Here is a 20,672-nt window from a genome sequence, read left to right on the forward strand (position 1 = left end):
TTGCTAATTAACTTTTGTTGACTGCAAATCAAAAGGGAATTCTTAACATTCGATTCGGTTATTTTGCTCACAACAGACGAGTCCCTGTAATTGTTCACTGATCATTCCATGAATTGACCTTAACTATAAAGAATTCGGAAGAGCCTAATTTCTTCTGAAGCTCTTTTCTGATGAGATTACACGGATATTATTAGAAGTATTACTAGCTATTTGTTCAGTTGAGTACTTATTTAAACATCATCTACGAATGTAATAGATATAGATCAATCAGTTACATCAAAATTCAGTAGTATACCATTTCTACTTTGCCTATAGATGATTAGATATTGGAAGCTCTTCTATCTGCACTTATTGTGAGTTGTGATTGTGAATGTGATGCAAAACTTACTTAACATGAAATAAGTAAATGTGCCTATAACACCTTTGTGATGATATTCCTAAACAAATTCCGTCTACACGAATACCAATCAATAGCTCAATTGAATGAAGACTGGCAATTAATTGCTGGTTGTAGGTAATTTTCAAGCAAATGCTAGGATTTAATTAATATTTCAATCTAATTCGTATAGCTAGAGCCGATGACTAGTTTCTAGTCAGTAGATTCTAGGTTTTATTCAATGGAACCATAATTTTCCACATGTGTGTAAATGAAATAAAAAAGTAATTCGACAAATGAAAATGAGTCTCTTTTATGGAAACTTGTAAAATTAAAGGAACTTGAAAAAATATATTAATGAAAATTTCAATAAAAAGAAATGAAAATCTAACTTATTATACAAGTGAGATAAAGGAAAGAATCCAATTTGTTTGGAATGAGTATAGAGACAGAATAATGGAAAAGTAGTTGGCTCCTTGATCCTATAAATTAATCTTATTGCTGAATTTACGAAACACTTCTCCCGTTGATGACCATTGAACCATTAATATGGATGACCATTTGAGCCCGCTCAGGTAACCATCATTTACGAATATCAAAACCGCTTCCCGGTGGTTTAAAACCAACTCAAATTAGTAGGTCATCTCATTTCTTATCATTATTTTTCTCATCACCCATACACAAGCGTGGTTCAACTCAGAAAAGTATAGAAATAGAAACTGTAAATTCAAACGGTAACCTCACTCATAGATATTGTACTATTTAGGTTCCCAATCATGGATCCAAACAGTCCCCCCAATTATTTTAAAGTGAACGTAGATTTTTGGTTAATCGAGAAACTTTATTTCCTGTGAATCTGTTAACCTGTTATTTATTTTTGTGAAAAAACTCAACTGGATTGGCATTCAAAACTCAGTAAAAAGGCGAGAATGTTTCCGTTCTCCAGGTGAAAACTGGATCAAATACTTATTTGCCACCTGATAAACACAACTTTTTCAATTATCTGGATAGGTTCTGATAAAATGTTATATTGAGCGCGTGTCCCGGATGTCCTATAACTTTTTCAATCTGGTAAATTAGATTTCAATTATTTATTCTCCGTTAGGTCTTTTCTTTGTTACTAGAATTGTTTTGGGCGAACTTTCGAGTTGAATTCAGTGTCCTAATCTGTCGAAAGACTAGAACAAGCTAGCCTAATTGTAAAGGTGGTTTTGGAGGAACAACTTGCTCAATACTTTTTGTACTGGTCTTTATAATTAATTGGAATTGCTATTGTAATCGTTGCGGAGATTTCTACATCGGGGAAACTCTGTTATTGCATTTATCATGCACATCCTATCAACATTTTCCACTGATTCTAATCATGTTCAATGTACTTTAGTCACAGGATACACAATTGCCATAGTTGAATCAATACGAAATAAATGATAGAAAAAAAAGCTTTTTTCATCAGTAGATATATTTTATCATAGCTTTTCCTAGGTCCAAAGTTCAAATCAATTAATGAGTTTTCAGGCTGATTTATACAACTTCAATCTATTTGTGTGTATTTAAGCTTGTCTTTTCTCTGCTATGGATCAATTATCATTGTCTCCTGTATATTCATTAGATGACGATAGTTCAGTTCTTTTTCTATTCAATTAATATTTCATCTTCTAATAGCTCACAATAATAGCCTAGCTATCGATTAAAAGAGCATTCTATATTTAAAATTAGAGATTAATCATTGCCTATTTCATCTTGTATACATATAGTTTTGAATTATTTCTGTGGAAACTGAAGTTTGATAATATAAGTGATCCAGACCAGGTTTCATAATTTTGTTGGAAAGAATCAGTGAGAAGCATACAAAAGCTCCAAAAAGATTACAAAATCTCTGTTTTATGTTATCCAAATAGAATTTTATACTTTTAACGTATCGTTAACAATATCATAGACAGTCTGGAATTTTATCACATGTTTGTAATGAGTAGGCCTACTTGCAAAGTGCATGTTCAAAAGTTGTTTAGAGCGAGAAAGAAAGGAAGAGAGTAAGAGAGAGTGAGTGAGAGAGAGTGAGTGTGTAGTAATCGAACGAGGAGAGGAAGGAAGTTGAACACCTGATTGATAAACTTGTGAAAAAACTGGATTCTCACAAGTGCGAGGATAACGCGACAAATAACCTTTTCAGAACTCGTTATTCTCCTGAACGAATTCAGTCCCTTGCGGCGGAATTCATATCGCGTTCATACATTCTAATGTTGATTCTGATTTGAGGGGAATCAGGTGCACTCATCTGCACTGCAGGTCAATGTGTTTAGACGAGTCACATCAAAACCTAATAACGTGCTATCTTCTGCAGGTCGATGTGATGATATTCCAGTTATATAAAAACATAATCATCATAAGTTGTTCGAGTTGGCAACCAATTATTCTGGATTGATAAAGAACAGAAGGAGAACCTGGTGTAATGAGTTCTTGTGATTCACTCCTAAGTTATTGAAAATTATTGCATGAGGAGAAATGACGATTTTTCAAGGATTGGAGAATCCTAATAAACCCAATTGAATTGAAATAGTAATTTGTGATAGAATCCAATAGTTTATTGTATTATAAACTATAAAATGAACAATGGGAATTGTATTACTTGTACAACTTATAACAGATTAGAGAGTAGAAGAAGAGACTTCTTGATATCTTGATAAACTTGAGAATTGGAATTCATAGTTAGATTTACTGTGAAAATTACTCTCTCCAACTGTGTAACGTATAAAAAAAGACCAATTCTTTTATAATGTAGCGCAACATGATGCAAAAAAAAACTTTTTATTCCAGCAATGAAGTTTTATAGAACGATTTGTTATGCTATTAAGTTAAGTAGTTCAAGGATGCTCTCAAAGTAATGCGGAATCTTACAACTTTTATGTAATCCAATAACTCATCTATCTTATTATTCATTTACGTCTCTATCGTCGTATTCCCTATCTTTCTTAATGGGTCATCCTCTACCGTTCGAATGCAAAGCTCTGATTAATTCTCAAATGAGCAAAACAAGAGTCACTAATTGTAACACTATCCTCTAATTGGAAAGTAATTTGGTATTGGAGGAGACAATCAGAAGACATTTATTAGTGGAAAACAGAAAGCAGACAAGATGTACAGTCTGGATAACGTACCGCTCTAGCTGAGCGTTCATTTTTTCATCTTTCCTCCAGCACCACCGACCGGCCACCCTAGTTCTGGATTTGTCAAGTGGATGTTTGCCGAGCTCCGTGCACATGTTTATTGCTAAAGTTGGCTGTGGCTAAACCGTGACTGTAAGTTCGAATGTGTCCGGTGTAATCTCTATTAATATAAATTAGTACTGTTTCTTACACAATGGTTGAGAACAACAACAGAGCGCCACCAAAAAACCATGTCGGAACGGAGGAACAGAGATTCGGTTGGGGGAAAGCTGTGTTAATATCGATCACACTTTTTACTCGACTCCTTCTTCACTTGTTTATCCTTTTTGCTAATTGTATTCCTGTTTTTCCTAGGAATGTGCGTCGGAACAGTATCTGGAATGTGTTTATTTAAAGGTTCCCCTGTGTTGTTTCAGGCGGCCTCGAGAGAAAAAGACGCCGGTCGCCGTCGGTCTCCTTTCATCCGCATGCTAATTTCTTCGAGCACCCCTTTTCCCGTCCACCCAAGGCGTTCGCTACGTCCCGCGTTTTTGTCATCGTCCACCGCACGTGAAATTTGAAACGCAAATCTCTCGAAAAACCCGACGATCCTTATCCACCCCTAAAAATTAACGGTTCTGCAACTTGTTATGACAAGCCGACCAGTGTAAATAAAAATTCGCAAAATTAACAATCCGCACCGTTTATCTTTTAAATCAGGCCGCCTAATAGCGTATCAGTTTCTCCCCTCGCGTCGGCACTCGTGGTTGAAATTGATAAGACAATATTGTTGCAGACGAGTAGGAGAATGCCTCGAGAATAAGAGCCAGTAGCGAATGGAAATTCCGGGAATGGAAATTTAAACGGGAGGATGTCACGATGAGGATGAAGACCATTCTGTGATTGTATGGATGCATGAGAATGAATCTAAAAAACTTCAGGTTGCAGAAAAAAAGCTTCGAACTCATTTCAGATAGTAAATGATTAAAATAATAATCATTAATATCAGTACTAAGTACCCCACTGTTCGTGATAAGGATTGCTATTGTCACGATCATGATTACCATCATAAACCGTATTATATGATATAATTTATTTATTTGCTTGAATACACACATGGATAATGAAATGAGATGAAATCTATTGATTTAATGGGACTATTGATTGAATATTGATATACTGTAGATGGTAAGAAGAGACACAAAGGGGTGAAAACAAAGTACGAAAGGGGTGAAAACAAAGTACGAAAGTGGAAGCGCAGTTACCTGAAATTTGAAAGATTTTGTATAAAATGTTGTGGAGAAAAAAGTGAGAGAGGGAGAGAGATAAAATAATGGACGTAATCCAGCGGCAGAGACGAGAGAAAACAGAAAATCCAACAAATTCGAGAGGCTTATCAATACTCTGATCAAAGAGAATGAACTGTAATTGTCAGAGTGGAAAAGAGTTACTCTCAACCTGTTCCACAGCGTCTTGGTACCATTGGCTGATTGTCGTAAATAAATTAATTGTTGGAATTAATATTACTTCACCATGTAAAGGTTCTGGACATATCAGGATCACATTTAACATTTATTTTATTATACACTGCTTGTAACGATTGATTGAAACAGAGAGGCTGAGCAATAACAGTTTTATTGAAATGAAATAGACATTTTATTGCAGTTGTCTGCTTCCTCTAGTTTATAATATTAGTACCACATCAATAATGAATCGTCTATGGACTAAAAGCCTTCCTCCAATGGATTTTAATGACTACCAGCCAATCAATTATAGTAGGTTATTCATATTATTAACTTGAAGCTTAAAACTTTCCATAAGTTGCCATGACCTCATGTAGTGGTGAGGACTTACTCCATTCACTTAATCCATACTCAAGTTGTTTGCTATCTTCTGTGTAATATGGAGGAAGCTTCGCTGTCATTGAAAATTGACAAGCAATGAAAAATACTTTATACTTTAGGAAACGTATAATAGTCATCGTAAGGGATTGAAGAAGTACCAGTTGTTTGTTATTGATATCATAAATTTTAAGTTTCATTTGATTTCAATTGAATTGAATTTGATGATATCAATAAATTAACTATTTACTCACAGGTCTCCACGGATTTATCAGTATTCATAATCCTCACAAAATCAATAGCAAATTTTATGCGAATTACTATAAATCGTTATTGATTTTCAATAATACTGCTCCATGAAGATAATAATGATGATATTACCACCATAGAGAAAGGATAGCGCAAGCCATCTCAAGCTATCTTTTCTCTATGTTACCACTTCTTGATAATCTTAAATTCTGTTGTATATTAAAGCCTCAATCAACAGTATTCACTACCACGTGGATTGATAAGTTTGTAATCGAGAAAGATTATACAACAAGACTCCAAGATTATACAACAGTTTCAAGACTCCAAGGCAGTTGGAAGGCGAGATTATAATAATAATAATTATAATTCGTTTATTTCACTGCATTTTTACAATTGGTAATACAAATACATACATTAAGCATAATGATTGAACATTACAATTGGTAATACAAATACATACCTTAAGCATAATGATTGAACATAGATAATAATATTGGTTGGCCGCTATGGCTTCGTATAAAATGAGCGCTGCTATCCAGAGATTGTCAGTTTGGTGTAAGGGTAAGCATTCCTGACTAGCAATTGGGAGGTACCGGGTTCGATTCCCGGGCTGGCAACTAATTTTTGGATAGTAGTTCTCATCGAATTTCCATCTAGCTGTTAACCCTGTTGTCAATGTCTGCAGTAGCAGAAGTCTTCGGGGTGATATACAGCATTTATTTAGGATTTTCGTTAAATTATAATTAATAATATTAAGCATGTAACAGAAAAAACCACAGTGCATCCCTCATTAGGCTTAACCTGTGTTGAGGGATGTCTCGCTCTCTAGTTGAGTCAACTTAATTATAATACAATAACAATTTTGAGGTATCAAACAATAAAGTAAATTTTATACAATAATCAGTGTGCTTTTCACAAGATGAGATTATGAATCTTTAACAATAAATTACCCAGAAAAAAATAAGTGAAAAAAATCAAGCCTAGATTTGAATGAAGACAGCAAAACAAAAAAATGTAAATAATATCACACCTCTATTACACGTTTTTCTTCATAGAAGCGATTAAGTCTATTCTTAAACAAATTGTAACTGGGTGCATCTGATATATCTGATTGCAGTTTATTGAAAAGTCGTGGTCCCTTAGCAAAATCATGTAAGGAGGCCACTCTACTTCTTGTGAAGGGTTCTTTTAATTTATTAGCAAGTTTTCGACGAGTGGAATATACATTTTCAATCATAGCTGGAAACTCTGAACGTCTTAAATACATAAACTTCAAAAGATTTATTTCAAATAGGGTATCAACACTAAAAACGCCAAATTCTCTATTCAATACTTCGGTTGGATATCTTATGGGTCTCTTCAAACATATTTTTATTATTCTTTTATAAAGAATTATGAGAGGTTGCAAAATTGAACTCCCACAACTTCCCCAGGATACAATACCATAGCAGATAATTGACTGTATCAGTGCCAAGAATACCATTCTTAATTGATAGATAGGAAGGACATTCCTTAATTGAACGAATTTATAATAATTCAAAGTCTTTTACATTCTGATGAATGATTCAGACTGATGATAATGTACTCCCTCACAGAATTACTCATTTCTTACTAAAACATATTACCTACCTTATATTTCATTCAGTAATATGTTCAGTGAGTGGTAAAAGAAAAACCATTGCTAACTTATTAATTACAGATTATCATTGATGCTAACTTGGAGGTAAATGTAGGATTTTTTCATAATACTCACACTTACTAAATGTAGAACTTCTTACATACTTCAGAAATTTATTAAAAATCCTGTTCAATCTAGTACATCAATCATAAGATCGATATCGTAAAACTTCGTTCAGAATATTATGAACAATATCGCAAATCGTAAGGTTGTAAAAAAGAATGACGATTACCACAAAAATGGGAGAAAATGAACAGAATATCTTAATACCATGTTCATTATAGTAGAACATAGACAGACATTGATACCTTGATCTCTAGTCTATTCCTGAACTTGTCAACAACAGTAATGAGCGTGTTTGTTTAGAAGGTAAGACCTTGCGTTGCCTGCTGGAACTGCATTGTCTTCATACCTGCAGGATCTCCTAGACATGCTGCAAGCTCACTTTCAAAAACCATAGAGCGATTGTGAGCCAGTGTATTTCAAGATGAATTATGCGTCGGCATTCTAAGGGAATGCCAGTTATGAAATGAGAGCCGATTATTATCGTCGCTAGTTTATAGAGTGGAAGGACAACGGATTCCTTGCAAGTGCGCCTACATAAAAAATAATCTAAGGGTTGGGAGAGGTGCAGAGAGGAGCGGAGTGGAGCGGATAGGAAAGGAGTGTACAGAAGAGAGGAGATGCACGATGGTGAAGGTGAGGAGAGGAGACTTCCCGACGGAATTTAGAGGAAGAGGGAAGATAGAGTCGGTCAGGTGTACGAGAGACTGTGAGTGTGTGTGAGGATCTCTTGAGAGGGACAGCTAACTAGTTAATTGGAGACGGCTGAGTCGAGTCAAGAGACGGCTCAGTGACATTAAAAATGTTTGTCCGCGTTTTTACTTCGTTTTGTGCAAAAAGTTCAAACCCGTTTTAATGTCAACATGCGTTTCGCTGCCGGAGCTCACAGCTAGACTCCGCGGATCGCTGACTGTCCACTTCCTCCCCACCCCTTCCGGAGCACCCCCTCCCTGTCATCCCCCTAACATAACACCTCATTTAAATTATCCCACGGCCGATGGATAAATAATTATTCAGTTGAAGACACGGCTGAGCTGTTGCCACTAGACGTTAATCCAGCTCTGTTTATAATTACCGCTAACGAGCCGATCTGCGCTCCACTCAACACATGGACGTCCATTTATCCGTTTAATAGATTCGAATGTTGAGATTCCGGTCTTCAGAGAACATTTGGGATGTACTGTACCTATTTATGGATACAATAGTGATGGGGGAATCGATGGAATATCAAACAAAAGATCTTAAACGGTAAATTATATTATCTTGTACTCATTTTGTCAACACATTATAATGTTGGAGACTGAGGTCCTGGAGAAAATGTTTGGGCAGATTTGGGGTGGATAGAGATGAATTTGGCAACCATGGATGCATAGTTCTATATTTGAATGGAACTAGTATGTGACATACTAGGATGAATGAATGATTAAGTGGGATTATCGATATTGCTGGAATTATGTGACATTATAATAAACCAAGGTAGATTGAATAGATTATTTTATGAATCATGGTATGAACTATCGCAAATCAGCTGGCCATCACCTATTAAGCATCCTGTAGGTCCCAGATCAAATTCAACTCAGAGGGAAAAGTACTGTGGAGAAGGAAATATTGTTACAATGAGAACAGCTAACTGTGTTAGAGAAGCTCCAACCGTGAACTCCCAAAGGTCCTAACGAAAATTAATCTATGAACTAACTAGAAAAGAACTTATGTACTCGGTTGAGAGGATTATGTTCTTGAACTCCAGCGGTTGTATTCCAAAAAACTAATGAACATGATGGATGATGTAGAGTTGAAGTCAATAAAATTTAGAACATTATTTAGGATAATTGAATCTGCTAAAGGCCTATCTACTTCTGATAGATAACTTCTAGAGAAAAATATTCAGCTTCTAGTATATTGGAAAAATAAGTACTATTTGAATCGTTTTCTACTAATTAAACCTGGTCAACTAGAATCCATCCACCAAAACTATTTGACCAACTGCGGTTTCACTGTAAATATTTCTTCTTTTAATTGGTCAGTGGAGTTAGCATCATATTGATTAGAATCGACAGTTTCCTATTTGGAACTCCATAAATTATGTAACAGACTACTGCAGCTGATGGATAGACCATGAAGAATTGAATCTAATTGCAATACAAGTGAATCCGTCGTGCAGACGTGCAAGCGTTTTGGGAAGTGAATTAATTGGCCAGCATTTAGAAGCTTCCATGGGAAACACATATAGCGCCAAATTTCAAACAATTCAAAGAAACTCACATCAGACCTAAAGCGATCTAAAACAAGAAACTCACATCACATCAGATCTAAAGCGTTTCCTTCATTTGAAGTGATTGGAATAGAGACATCCTTTGTTCAACTTGAACTTGGCAGATGAGCTAATAGAGTTGTGAGTGGAATTGTTAAGTAAAAGTTGATTTTTACAGAAAATGTTCGACATATATCCATCTCGGTTGTTTGTTAGCTTGGTCGAATGAAAGTTGGAATTCTTGCTTGTTATAGAATATTATTGAAGTAGAATGTGCACGATATTAACTCTCATCAACCTGATAATAACGCAATTCAATATCAATATTCTTTTGAAAAACTCACTCCTGGAATCGAGTAATGAATTTCTTCCCTTATTATTCAACTCGTAAAAACTGTATTTAAAGTTCAATTGTAATGCCTTCTATTGTGGTTATTCAATCTTAAAGATAGTATTGTGTGTTTTGATCTTTTTATACAACGTGGCTTCCCTCTATCGAACCCACCATGCTATATAGCATAATCCATATGATAGATATCTTTTCTCTATGACTTTTTATGATTTTACTCTCTAGGTCTGGTGTCAGAGTTTTCTGGTCGCACCTGATTCATTTCAGGGCCTCTGACATGACTCAATGACTTTTAACGACTGCTTTTAGCAGCCATGAACAACAACTTAACGTGTCCAACATGGAAGTGGCCCAAAAAGAATATCTTGCCCGGCCCGGGAATCGAACCCGGCCTCCGGTTTACAAAGCCAGCATCTGAACCATTCGACTACAGCCACTCCTTACGATTAGTTGATAAGCCTATATTCTTCTTCTTATTGTGCCTGTCCGCTACGAACGTGGGCGATCAACATGGCGATTTTCACTTTATCCACGGCAATACGAAATATTTCTATGGAGCTTTTTCCACACCAGGATCGGATGTTGTTTAGAAGCCTATAGGGTGTAGTAGGTTATTATAGCGTGTGCATATTTTTGTAAACAATGGATAAAGAAAAAAATGTTCTTCGAATTTGAATAACAAGCCTCCCAATGATATGATGCAATCTTCCAATCTATTGCGTTTAAGATATTTCACCAGTAAATTAAAACTAAAAAATTACATACTCCACTAGCTTTTAGTTGGGAGATTAATTCAATGATTACATAATTAACTGAACCTTCAACTACGAATCAGAATTTGCTGGTATAGTTGTTTTTGAAAGAGATCAAGGAAAACTCTTCAACTTGAAAACATATTAAGCTGAATAGTGAAATCACCGATTTGAGCTGATTTCTAGACAAGATTTGTCAGAATAGCAAGTCTTATCTATACCTGATTTTTGGATAGTTTCTAGTTTTGTAATTACTAGAATATCAAGATCATTAAACACTATCTACGTTATTGTCATCCCTTACTAAGAGATTGCATGATATTTTAGGAGAATTTTATTGATTCTTGAATTAGTTATAGGCCTAAAGCATGAACTTGATTCCAGCAAATACACTGAATCCTTAAAGCTTTCACCTTGACGGTCAAAGTATGATTCCATTAAAGTAATCTCAGAAAAACGACAACTTTTTACACATTCGAAGTAGGCTACAAATCCCTACATGGTGAATTTGTGAGTATGTTAAAACTACTTCCTTATTTGCATCCAGTCAAATCACCTTTACAGTTTACTGATAGAGTAAATTGAAGAGATAAAACACCTTTAAATGCCGTTGCCTTCCAATGTGTAATGATAAAAAATTATGTTCTTCACAACTGGTAAAACGTTTCTCACGCACCAATCGATTAGGCTAATCGATTAGCGGATTAGGTTAGGAATCGATTCTGATTCAAGATTTGGTTTGATTGTAATATAACATATTATATAAGTTGTGTTACGGGCTGGTTGAATTCAACCCTTAATTAAAACACTGTCCTCAATCAACTTGTGTAGGTCATTATCGATACACCATGTCCTAAAAGTCGTCTATTATTTGCGGTAAACTAATGATCCACTCGGCTCATTAATATTCAAGGATTTTGATTAAATACCCGTGGACGTACGGTAGAACTGCACGATGAATGATGAATGATTCTAATAGTCTAGTGATGATACAATAAATGTGCACTAGAAATCTGTTCTTAATTTATAAATCATACAACCTACAATCAAAAGCATCTAGAGACTAGAGGCTAGTAGTGATTGATTCTATGGCCCTATTCGAGATAGAATATCTACTCACAGTAGATCCTAGAATATCTAGTCAGAGTAGAACTTTATTACCAAAAGATTACTAAAAGTTCAATGAATTTCGTCTTCGAAGTACTCTGGACTGACGACACAAATTTCTGAGATTTGTGATTATTTTCCTGCATTTTCAAATTTTATGAAATAAAAGATTACAATTGAGTTGTGTTTTTTATATAATGATGAATAAATCGTAAATAGAAAAATAATCTGTCACTAAAACTCATAAATCATGAAATTTGAGTAGAGCGGGCACACTTGAGTAACAAGGGTACTTCTCCATCCAAAGTTTTAAAAGATTATCATCCTTAATGCAGTCTTTCTTGAGTTGAAAATAGTTAATCTATAATCTGAACAATATCATTCTGTGATCCAATTGGATGAGTTAATCCAATCTTTCAATGATCTAATCTACATTAGTGGTCTGAGGCTATCTATATCATTATTGGAACCTCTGATTTAAGCTAAGCTAGACTCCACTATTCGGGGCTTTTACTAGATATAGTTAGTTACAAGTAACTGATAGCTGTTTCAATAATATTGCGTTGTATGGGATTGAACTGTTGATGCAATTATCTACAGGTCTGTCCATAAATCGAAGCTGCTATCGAATGTAAAACTTTTAGTTCAAGTTCATGAAAAAGTTTTAAATTTTCAATCCCAACTTCTTTCTTTAAACCTAGAATACTTGAATTTTCTTTCAACCATTCTTAACCTTTTCTTTGAACCTTTCAACCTCTTCGTTAAACCAGGAAACATTAAACCTTTCATTTATTCTAAACTTCTTTAAACCTCAAGTACAAAACTTTCATCGTATCAAGCAAATTGAATTAAGATGTATTCATCAAAAACTTATCGTATAAAATTCATTCATTGAATCATAAATAGAATCTTGTGAACAAATTAATGAAAACAGTAAGCAAGCAGTTATTTCACGGAACGCCCTTCTCTAAACTCCAATTCTATTGGTGGAAAACAGTTCTAGCGTCAGCTGGAGGATCTACTATGTTACACAACGTCGACCAATCGCATGCGAGTACACTTTCGTGCATGATGAAAGACCACGACCACAGCTCATATTGGATGAGGACATTTGAATATGATTATAAACTCTATTTGGTTGAGCAATACCGTTCGAATTGATATTATGGAGGTGAAATCCCAATTCATTGAGAGATAGTTTTTGTTTTGTAGGACTACCAGCCCTAATTGTATATTGCTTAAGAGGACTTTTATAAATATAAGCTACAAGAAAAATAATCAAACTTTTGTTTTTTTCTAAATAATCAATGCACCCCCTCTCATGAATATTAAGGAAGTGTCAATTGGAAAGATGATTTCAATTATTTCTGAGTAACTTCAGTACGTCAAGTTTTCAGTTCGTAAAGTTTCTGTGGTTTTTGGAAAATCCAGTGGATACAGTATGATGTTTTAAATTCTAAAATAATTGTAAATTTCTTAATAATACCAGCATATTGTTTTTCCAAGAGCCAAAAAATATAGTTGTGTCTCAGGTCAACCTATTTTATTATTTGGAGAGGAAAGAATCAACAGAACAATAATACCAAAATGTAGAAATGATCTTACTGTGGAATAAAATCACCCTCTGGATAGAAAAGTTGAGCAAAACTCCACTTAAGAAACTGATAGTTTTCGATTCAACATAGAAAAAGTAGTTCAATAATTCCAATTTTTCGATCATACTCCCATTTTGAAGGTTGTATATAGAAATAGACAAAACATGAACTAATTATAGACTCGCACTACTAATTGTTTATGTAATTTCTAATACAATAATACAAAGGAAGTGCAACTATCCTTAAAGTTAATGTATCAAGAATTTCGGTGTAATTGATCGAATAATAATCGATATTTGATAATATGATTGATATAAATGTAATCAAAAGTAAGGATGACTTGAAGAATAGAAGAGGCTTCCAACAATGTGATAGTGATAGATTCATGATGTAGGCTACCTGATAATACTGACAATAAACCATCGAAAGAAAGCATTTATTTCAAGCTGTCAAGTAACAACCACATCACTTCTCATTTGCTGAGTCGGGCGATACAATCATGTGAAGATGTATCGGTAAACGGTAGAATAATGTATTTAATTTGAATATTTGGATATAAATCGGCAACATTTCAATTTGGAATATCGTTATTCACATGGTACATAAGGAAACCAATGTTGAGTCGACAAAGTAGCATCATTGTTTCTCATGAATTACGACAGCTATTTGAATTCAAGGTTCGGGCACACGGCCGAGCGAGATCCGTAGATCTTCGAAATGAAGACTGGAAACAATGAGAATTTTGGAAACACCTGCTTGCTTACAACCGCTGACGATATTTATGACTGACCAGTGTTTTCGTACCCCTATCATCTTCCTAAATGAATATTTAGTACTACACTCAGAGAAGACACATTCAAGGATTCGGAAAGACGAAATAATTTGTACTGCCTCAAGAGGAATACCATTTACTTACTTGTTGCTTTCTTCGTTTTAGTAGAATAACTTACAGCTTGCAGAGTTAAGGTAACTAGAACTTTTATTAGAATCATCAATCGATTTGTCCCCCTATCGAATTTGGATTCATATAAGACATTCAGTTGGATTTATCATTTTAGATTAAAACATTATTTACCAATTGTAGGTCACTGTATTATATATTGAATTATATTATACATGAATCATCATTGTCATTACTAGGTACTTGGTATCAATTCCAAACAACCCATACAAGGACAAGGAGACTGAACGTATCTTTCAACTTAGCCAACGTTTCTGGTGGCTTTAGTAGCCTAGAAACAAAAAACAGAAGCCAACCAAGAGGATTCTATCAACTGGTTGCTAGTCATCCAAGCAATACTTGGCTATGATCGTTCATGAGAATCGTTCACATGGCCTTGAGACATTACAAGACAAATTCACATTTTCAAGTTTTTGATGGAGCAAAAACTCAATTCAACAAATTCTCCCGTTAAAATATATTTTTTTCATTCATGAAACTGACATTCTCATATTTCCAAGAGTCACAGTTTTCGAGAATCGAAGAACATCATGTATACTTTGCTGCTTTTGCGACTTTCATATCTTATATCCACACTACAACTATTGCTCTATCAGATGAGTGGGATGATAAGATAATAACTATGAAATGAATATTCCATTATCTTATTCAATACAGATTACAATATATCTAATGAATGTCTTCAAGCACGTTTTTGAAATACGTATTTTCAAACGAACTCTAATCAGACTCCATCTAGTCTAAAATCTTTAGGATTCAACAATGTTCTATGTGTAATAATTTTCTTTCGAATTTGGAACCCTGATAAGAAATTACAAAAAAGCTAGTACAATACAACACTATTCAAAAGTCTTAGGAAAGATTAGTACGGTACTTTCGTGAAACAGAACCTATGATTTATACTCTACATTGATGTTGTTATATTTTGTTACTGCCAATAAATTTCATGCTAGATCACGTCTCGGTGAGAAGGATTTCTTCACAAATCCAATTCAACAAATTAATCTGAAACTCAGTGAAACTATGTTCAGAGCTAGCATAGCACTCAAATCAATGATAATATGAAATCGATAATATCAAATTTGTTTAACTCTTTAGGCCTCTTTCGCACGGCACAATCCTGGCTCCTGAAGATCATATCACGGAAGATCATATTTCATATTTCGCAGCTCTCATGTGCTTTCACATGGGGATCTTACAAATAAGCCGACAGATCTAACAATATTAAGCCGACGTTTGCTCAAAGTATGACTCATCACTTTTCTCAAAGTCTAACTCCCTTAAAAATATAGATAGAAGATTTCTGATTTCGGATTTGGATTCAGCGACCCCAAATTTTTTAAAGCGTAAGTCCCATTTTAAAAAATACCCGAGAACAAGGAACTTAAAGGCCTTTTATATGATCATTCAAAAACATATTTTTAGTGCATTAGGCACATCAGGCACTTTGTCAACTTGAGTTATCAAATGGAAAAGAGAAAGATCAAATCATATTTTTGAATTACAGCATTAATATTATTTTTGTATTTATGATAGTATGTAGATATCACTGATCATAATTTATTCGTAAATTGTTCGTTCAATCTATAACTGGTAGATTCGTGGATCTGCTTCCGAATAGACTAAGGTAAAAGCTCACGTGGGGTTGAGAGAAGTCATAATTCAGAAACAAATAATAACCTGATAATACTTTCTAGCTATCGTGACTATTTATTATTATTTAAAAAAATGGATCAATAACCATTGTTATGAATGTGGCTCAATATTTATTGGTTTACCTAGTACAATCATGATATAAACAAGCAAACTGAAAACTACCCACATATAGGATATAGGATGGTCAATTAGATGGTGGAGTTTTGGCACGAATTTAGAAGCAAATGCGTCATATCAAGTTCAGGATTAATCTTAATATGATTCTACAATGAGCAGACTTGAGCCAGTATTTGTTCATCAAATAGTCTTCTTGAATTATAAAGCTAACAATTTACCGTTGATGACACATTACCAATTAAACCAGTGGGCTTCATAAATTACATTATTGTATCAATACTATCTGCATTGTGCACCTCATGTACTTATTTTAAATAAATCCTCGATTTCATGGACAAATGGACTTTATTCAACTTTTCTCAAGCTTTATTCAAGCAAAAACGAAGTTTCTTTCTAATGCTATTTCGTGTAATCATAAGAATTATGTAGCCTACAGGTCTACAGAGTGTACAGAGACAGAGAGTGTATAAGGATTGAGGAATGAGGTGCTATTTTGTGACGTGTCAAAGTTTCTGAAAACTGAGTCTCGAGACAATGAAGCCGGAAATTAATCCTGAACACATACACTGATCAAATTCCAAAACTTCTTCATTCTCGATTATTTACTGATCTATTACAATAAAATAGATCGCCAGATTTGTCGGCCTGCGATTTTATTTTTGTGGAGCTATTTCAAATCATAACTTGATCGATAACTCTGCGATTGAGTTGGAAGATATAATTTGGAATGAAATTAACATTATCCCAGTTGAAATATTTCTTCGATTGATGAGGAATCTTCAACACAGATTTCAAGAGCGTTTTTCGTGCAGGAGGAAGCCATCTAAAGTCAGTAATCTTCAAAAACTGACTTGTTATTCAGTTTTAATTTTTCAATAATTGTTATACATAAAATTGTATTTCCCTTTTCTCTTTTGCTTTATCATGCCATTTTCAAATGTTCCGGTTATTCTGGGTCACCCATTACAACCTAATGAAGGCTACTATTTACCTCTGCCATCAAATTATGAATATCCATTCGAAAAAAATACAAATACAAATTTGAAGTTGCAGGATGGACAAATTTGCAAGAATTAAGAACTAGATAGCATATTAGGAACTACGTAGAAGAGAGCGCTTTCAAATGAAAACAATGAAAGCTTTCCGTAATAAGCCTGATTATTTAATTTCTTAATGAATTATTGCCAATAAGAAAATCAACACATCATCCGACACAAACGGTATATAGGCATAGCTGGCATATCACTATATCCTTAAATTCATGCTTAATTTCGAGACTACCTTTTCTTTGTCCTCCAACTTCTCTTGCCTGCTGGTTTGTAATGAAGAGTTTCGTCAGGGATGCTTTACCGGTTTGCATTCTGTCAATGTTTCTTCGATTTGATTCGAATTGTTCCAACTAACCCATTTCACCCTCAACCTCTAAAACTTTTTCCATTTCGGAATAGATCCAATTTTGTGCACCCCTTTTCAAGAAAAAGGCTCACTATGTATTTTAAGTCATATTATGGAGTGGTAGCTTGTGGAGATGGAGGTACCTACTCCTCTATTAAAGCTGCACTTATAAATATATAATCCAAGAAAAATATGAAAATAATAATATTCAATAATGATTTTTCAAGTATATCTATATTGTAGGCCTATTCAATCTGTATTGTATTCAATTGGTACCTGCTGACTGTCCATGATATTCCGAAATATTGGAGATAGGAGATGAAAATTATTATTAGCCCTCAGGTCATTTGAAAAAAAGCTTCTTTAGTCTGATGTATGAATCTAGTACATGAAATTTTGTAAATATTCGAAATCTCATTGATTTTGTTGAACATCCTTTATTGTTCTCAATTTTCACTGATGCCAACCTATGGAAGGGATTGCTAATGGAGTTTTTTACAATTGAAAATTTGTTCATTGATTTATTTATTTTCCATGACGACATGTGCACAGGTCACAGTGATTGCAAAAACGGGCCGAAAGGGGCCGCAACCTTGGGAAATTGTGGTTTTTCGGAGTTCTCAGATGTCCCTAACTTCAGAAAATCCCTGTTGATTAGTTTTCCAAAAATGATTTATGATTGAGAAGTATGGATCCTCTATTGATCACAGAGGAGGCAGACAGTCATTCGCGCCAATAAAAACAAATTCAGTCATTCAAAATAGTTCATTCAATGCATGAGATCAAACTTATTGTTCATTTTAAAGTTAATTCAATCAACATAACCAATTATTGCGAACGTATTTTGTCACAATGGAAAAAAGTATCAAGTTTCAGTTTGAAGACTTCAGTCACTTCCATTCATAGAATTGTTTTGTAGGCCTGCTTTCAGTTCTGTGCTTTCATCTGCAAATTATTATTTTGAAAATAGGAATGTTTGAACACTTCTGTTCCATTCCATGAAGGAAATATGATGTTTTGAACAATAAAATATAAGGTTTCAATTGCTATGGACTATGGAGCCTATTATACAGACCCACTGCTCCGGCCACAGTTAGCGATTTTCTGAGAAATCACATCAGAAATTACATCAGAAATAACAAATAACAATCGGCTCTGTGAAAATAAATTAAGAATACCGTATTCAATATAAATAATGAATATAAAATAAAGACAGCACAAGATGATTTATTACTATTTGCATTAGTATTAATAATATCCATAGTAGTATTTTCATGTGATCCACTACAAATCATCCACGATTAAAAAAATTAGATCTCTTGCTTCGATCCGGCCCCCCTACGGCATTGGTCTCCCGGGAAATAAAGGTTCCATGGCCCTCATGCGGGAGATATGCAGCAAAAAGTATCATAATCACTACTATCTATTACTCATATAAAACTCCAGTTTCTCTCTTAAATTTCGACGCGAATATTCAACTCTAAATTAAGGTACCCAATCCAAAATTTTAGGTATGTGTTATCCTATAGGAGCCATTCTTTAGCCTACTCAACCATCCATCAGTTATGAACATCATAATCACTGTCAGCTGCGGAACTCACGCAAAACTCTAGTTTATCTCTCAAAATTCGACAATAATATCTAACACTATAACTAGACAAATAAATTAATTCAATTAAATCTTTGAGGAATGTGTTCTCAAAATCATTCTGAAGCCTACTCCAGCAACAATCAGTTTATGAGTTCAAATCAAATCAAAAATTCTTTATTGGTTCTTCAACTACAATAAATATACAAAAAACAAAACTTTCAGCAAAAATACAAGAAACCAATCACTTGCAAGGAAAATCCTGTGCGCAGGTGAGAGTTGCTAATACAAATTCAATATGAATCATTAAGAACTTACAAAAGATGAAATAAGAAATTATTTATGATATAATATTTAATAAAAGAAGATGATGAATAAGTGAAATAGGGGTGAAAGAAAGAGAGAAAGAATTAAAAGAGAAAGAAAGAGAGCATCGTAATCTCCATTCGCTTCGGAGCTCAACGTAAAACTTTCGTTTCTCTCTCAAATTTCAACACGAATATCGAACACGAACTCTAAACGATTGTAGTAATCTAATCCAATCTTCGAGAAATGTGTTTAAATTTCTACAAAAACTTATAATTAAACAAGAAATCTTCACGAAAAAATGTGAAGCAATCTTATATAAACTTTGGAGAATGTCTTCTGACTGAAACGAGTACTATTCTAGAAATTGTACTAAAAATATCATATGGGAAAGTGTGGTGACTGACCTTTGACTGAGCGGCGTAGTCGAGCGCTGACAGCATGCAGTCGTTGTAGCCGTTCTCTGTCTTGATAGTGGCGGGCATGGGCATGGGACTGGAGGTGGCTGCCGCTCCGCAGAACTGTTGCACCGATTCGCGGTACCAAGGGTACATACCGGCTGCGGCCGGATCGTCCCTGCGTGCGGTCCACACCTCGCCTACATCACCGACTGCTCCGCCGTAAGTCGCCAGTCTGGACGTTCTCAGGCGATCGCCATCAACCGCACTGCACTAAGTTTCCCACAACGTTCTCAGAAGGTACCCCCAAAACTATCCAAAAGTTTCCCAAATCGTTCACCAACACGATTTTCTGAAAAATCTCCCTGAAACCACTTCTAAAAAGTTCCCCAGAACCTCTCAAACTACTGTCAAATTAATGTTCTCAAGAAGCTCCCACAACACCTCTAACAAATCTCTAAACGTTCCCAAAAAAACTCACAAGGAGTTTTCGAAAACACCTCCCCAACAACTCGAAAGAAAACACTACGCGAACCGCGGACGCTGGAGACAACTTGCCCGCGCTGAAGAGTAAGTTGATGCGGGGGAGCAACGATCACTTGCCAGAAGGTGGACTTGTGGCGAGAAGAGGTTGAGCGTCCGCACTGGGATGTACGAGCAGTGGTCTCCACGCGCCTCAGAGTGTTCGGCTATGTTCGGTCGTCTTCGGTTCTCTCCGCTCCCCAGCGCCCGACGACGCTGACCTAACCTAACACCAGCACCAACCATTCAGCCCCTCGACGAGGCTTCTTTCCGACTCTTCTTATCAGCCGATCGCTGCTCAAAGCTGTGCGAGCCTCTTTCACTT

At 35.0% G+C, this 20,672-nt stretch overlaps 1 protein-coding gene across 1 annotated transcript in view; it reads right to left on the reverse strand.

Moving 5' to 3' along the window:
• Positions 1-20,450, reverse strand: part of LOC111054079 (zinc finger protein rotund) — a 266,315-nt gene extending 245,865 nt beyond the window's left edge. Inside the window, exon 1 of the mRNA XM_039435524.1 lies at positions 19,835-20,450. Coding sequence (XP_039291458.1) covers positions 19,835-19,981 — 147 coding nt within the window. The 5' untranslated portion in view covers positions 19,982-20,450. The remainder of the gene's footprint in view (positions 1-19,834) is intronic.
• Positions 20,451-20,672: the final 222 nt, after the last annotated feature.

Source organism: Nilaparvata lugens, chromosome 1 (genome assembly GCF_014356525.2).
Source record: "Nilaparvata lugens isolate BPH chromosome 1, ASM1435652v1, whole genome shotgun sequence".
NCBI classification, from domain to species: Eukaryota; Metazoa; Arthropoda; class Insecta; order Hemiptera; family Delphacidae; genus Nilaparvata; species Nilaparvata lugens.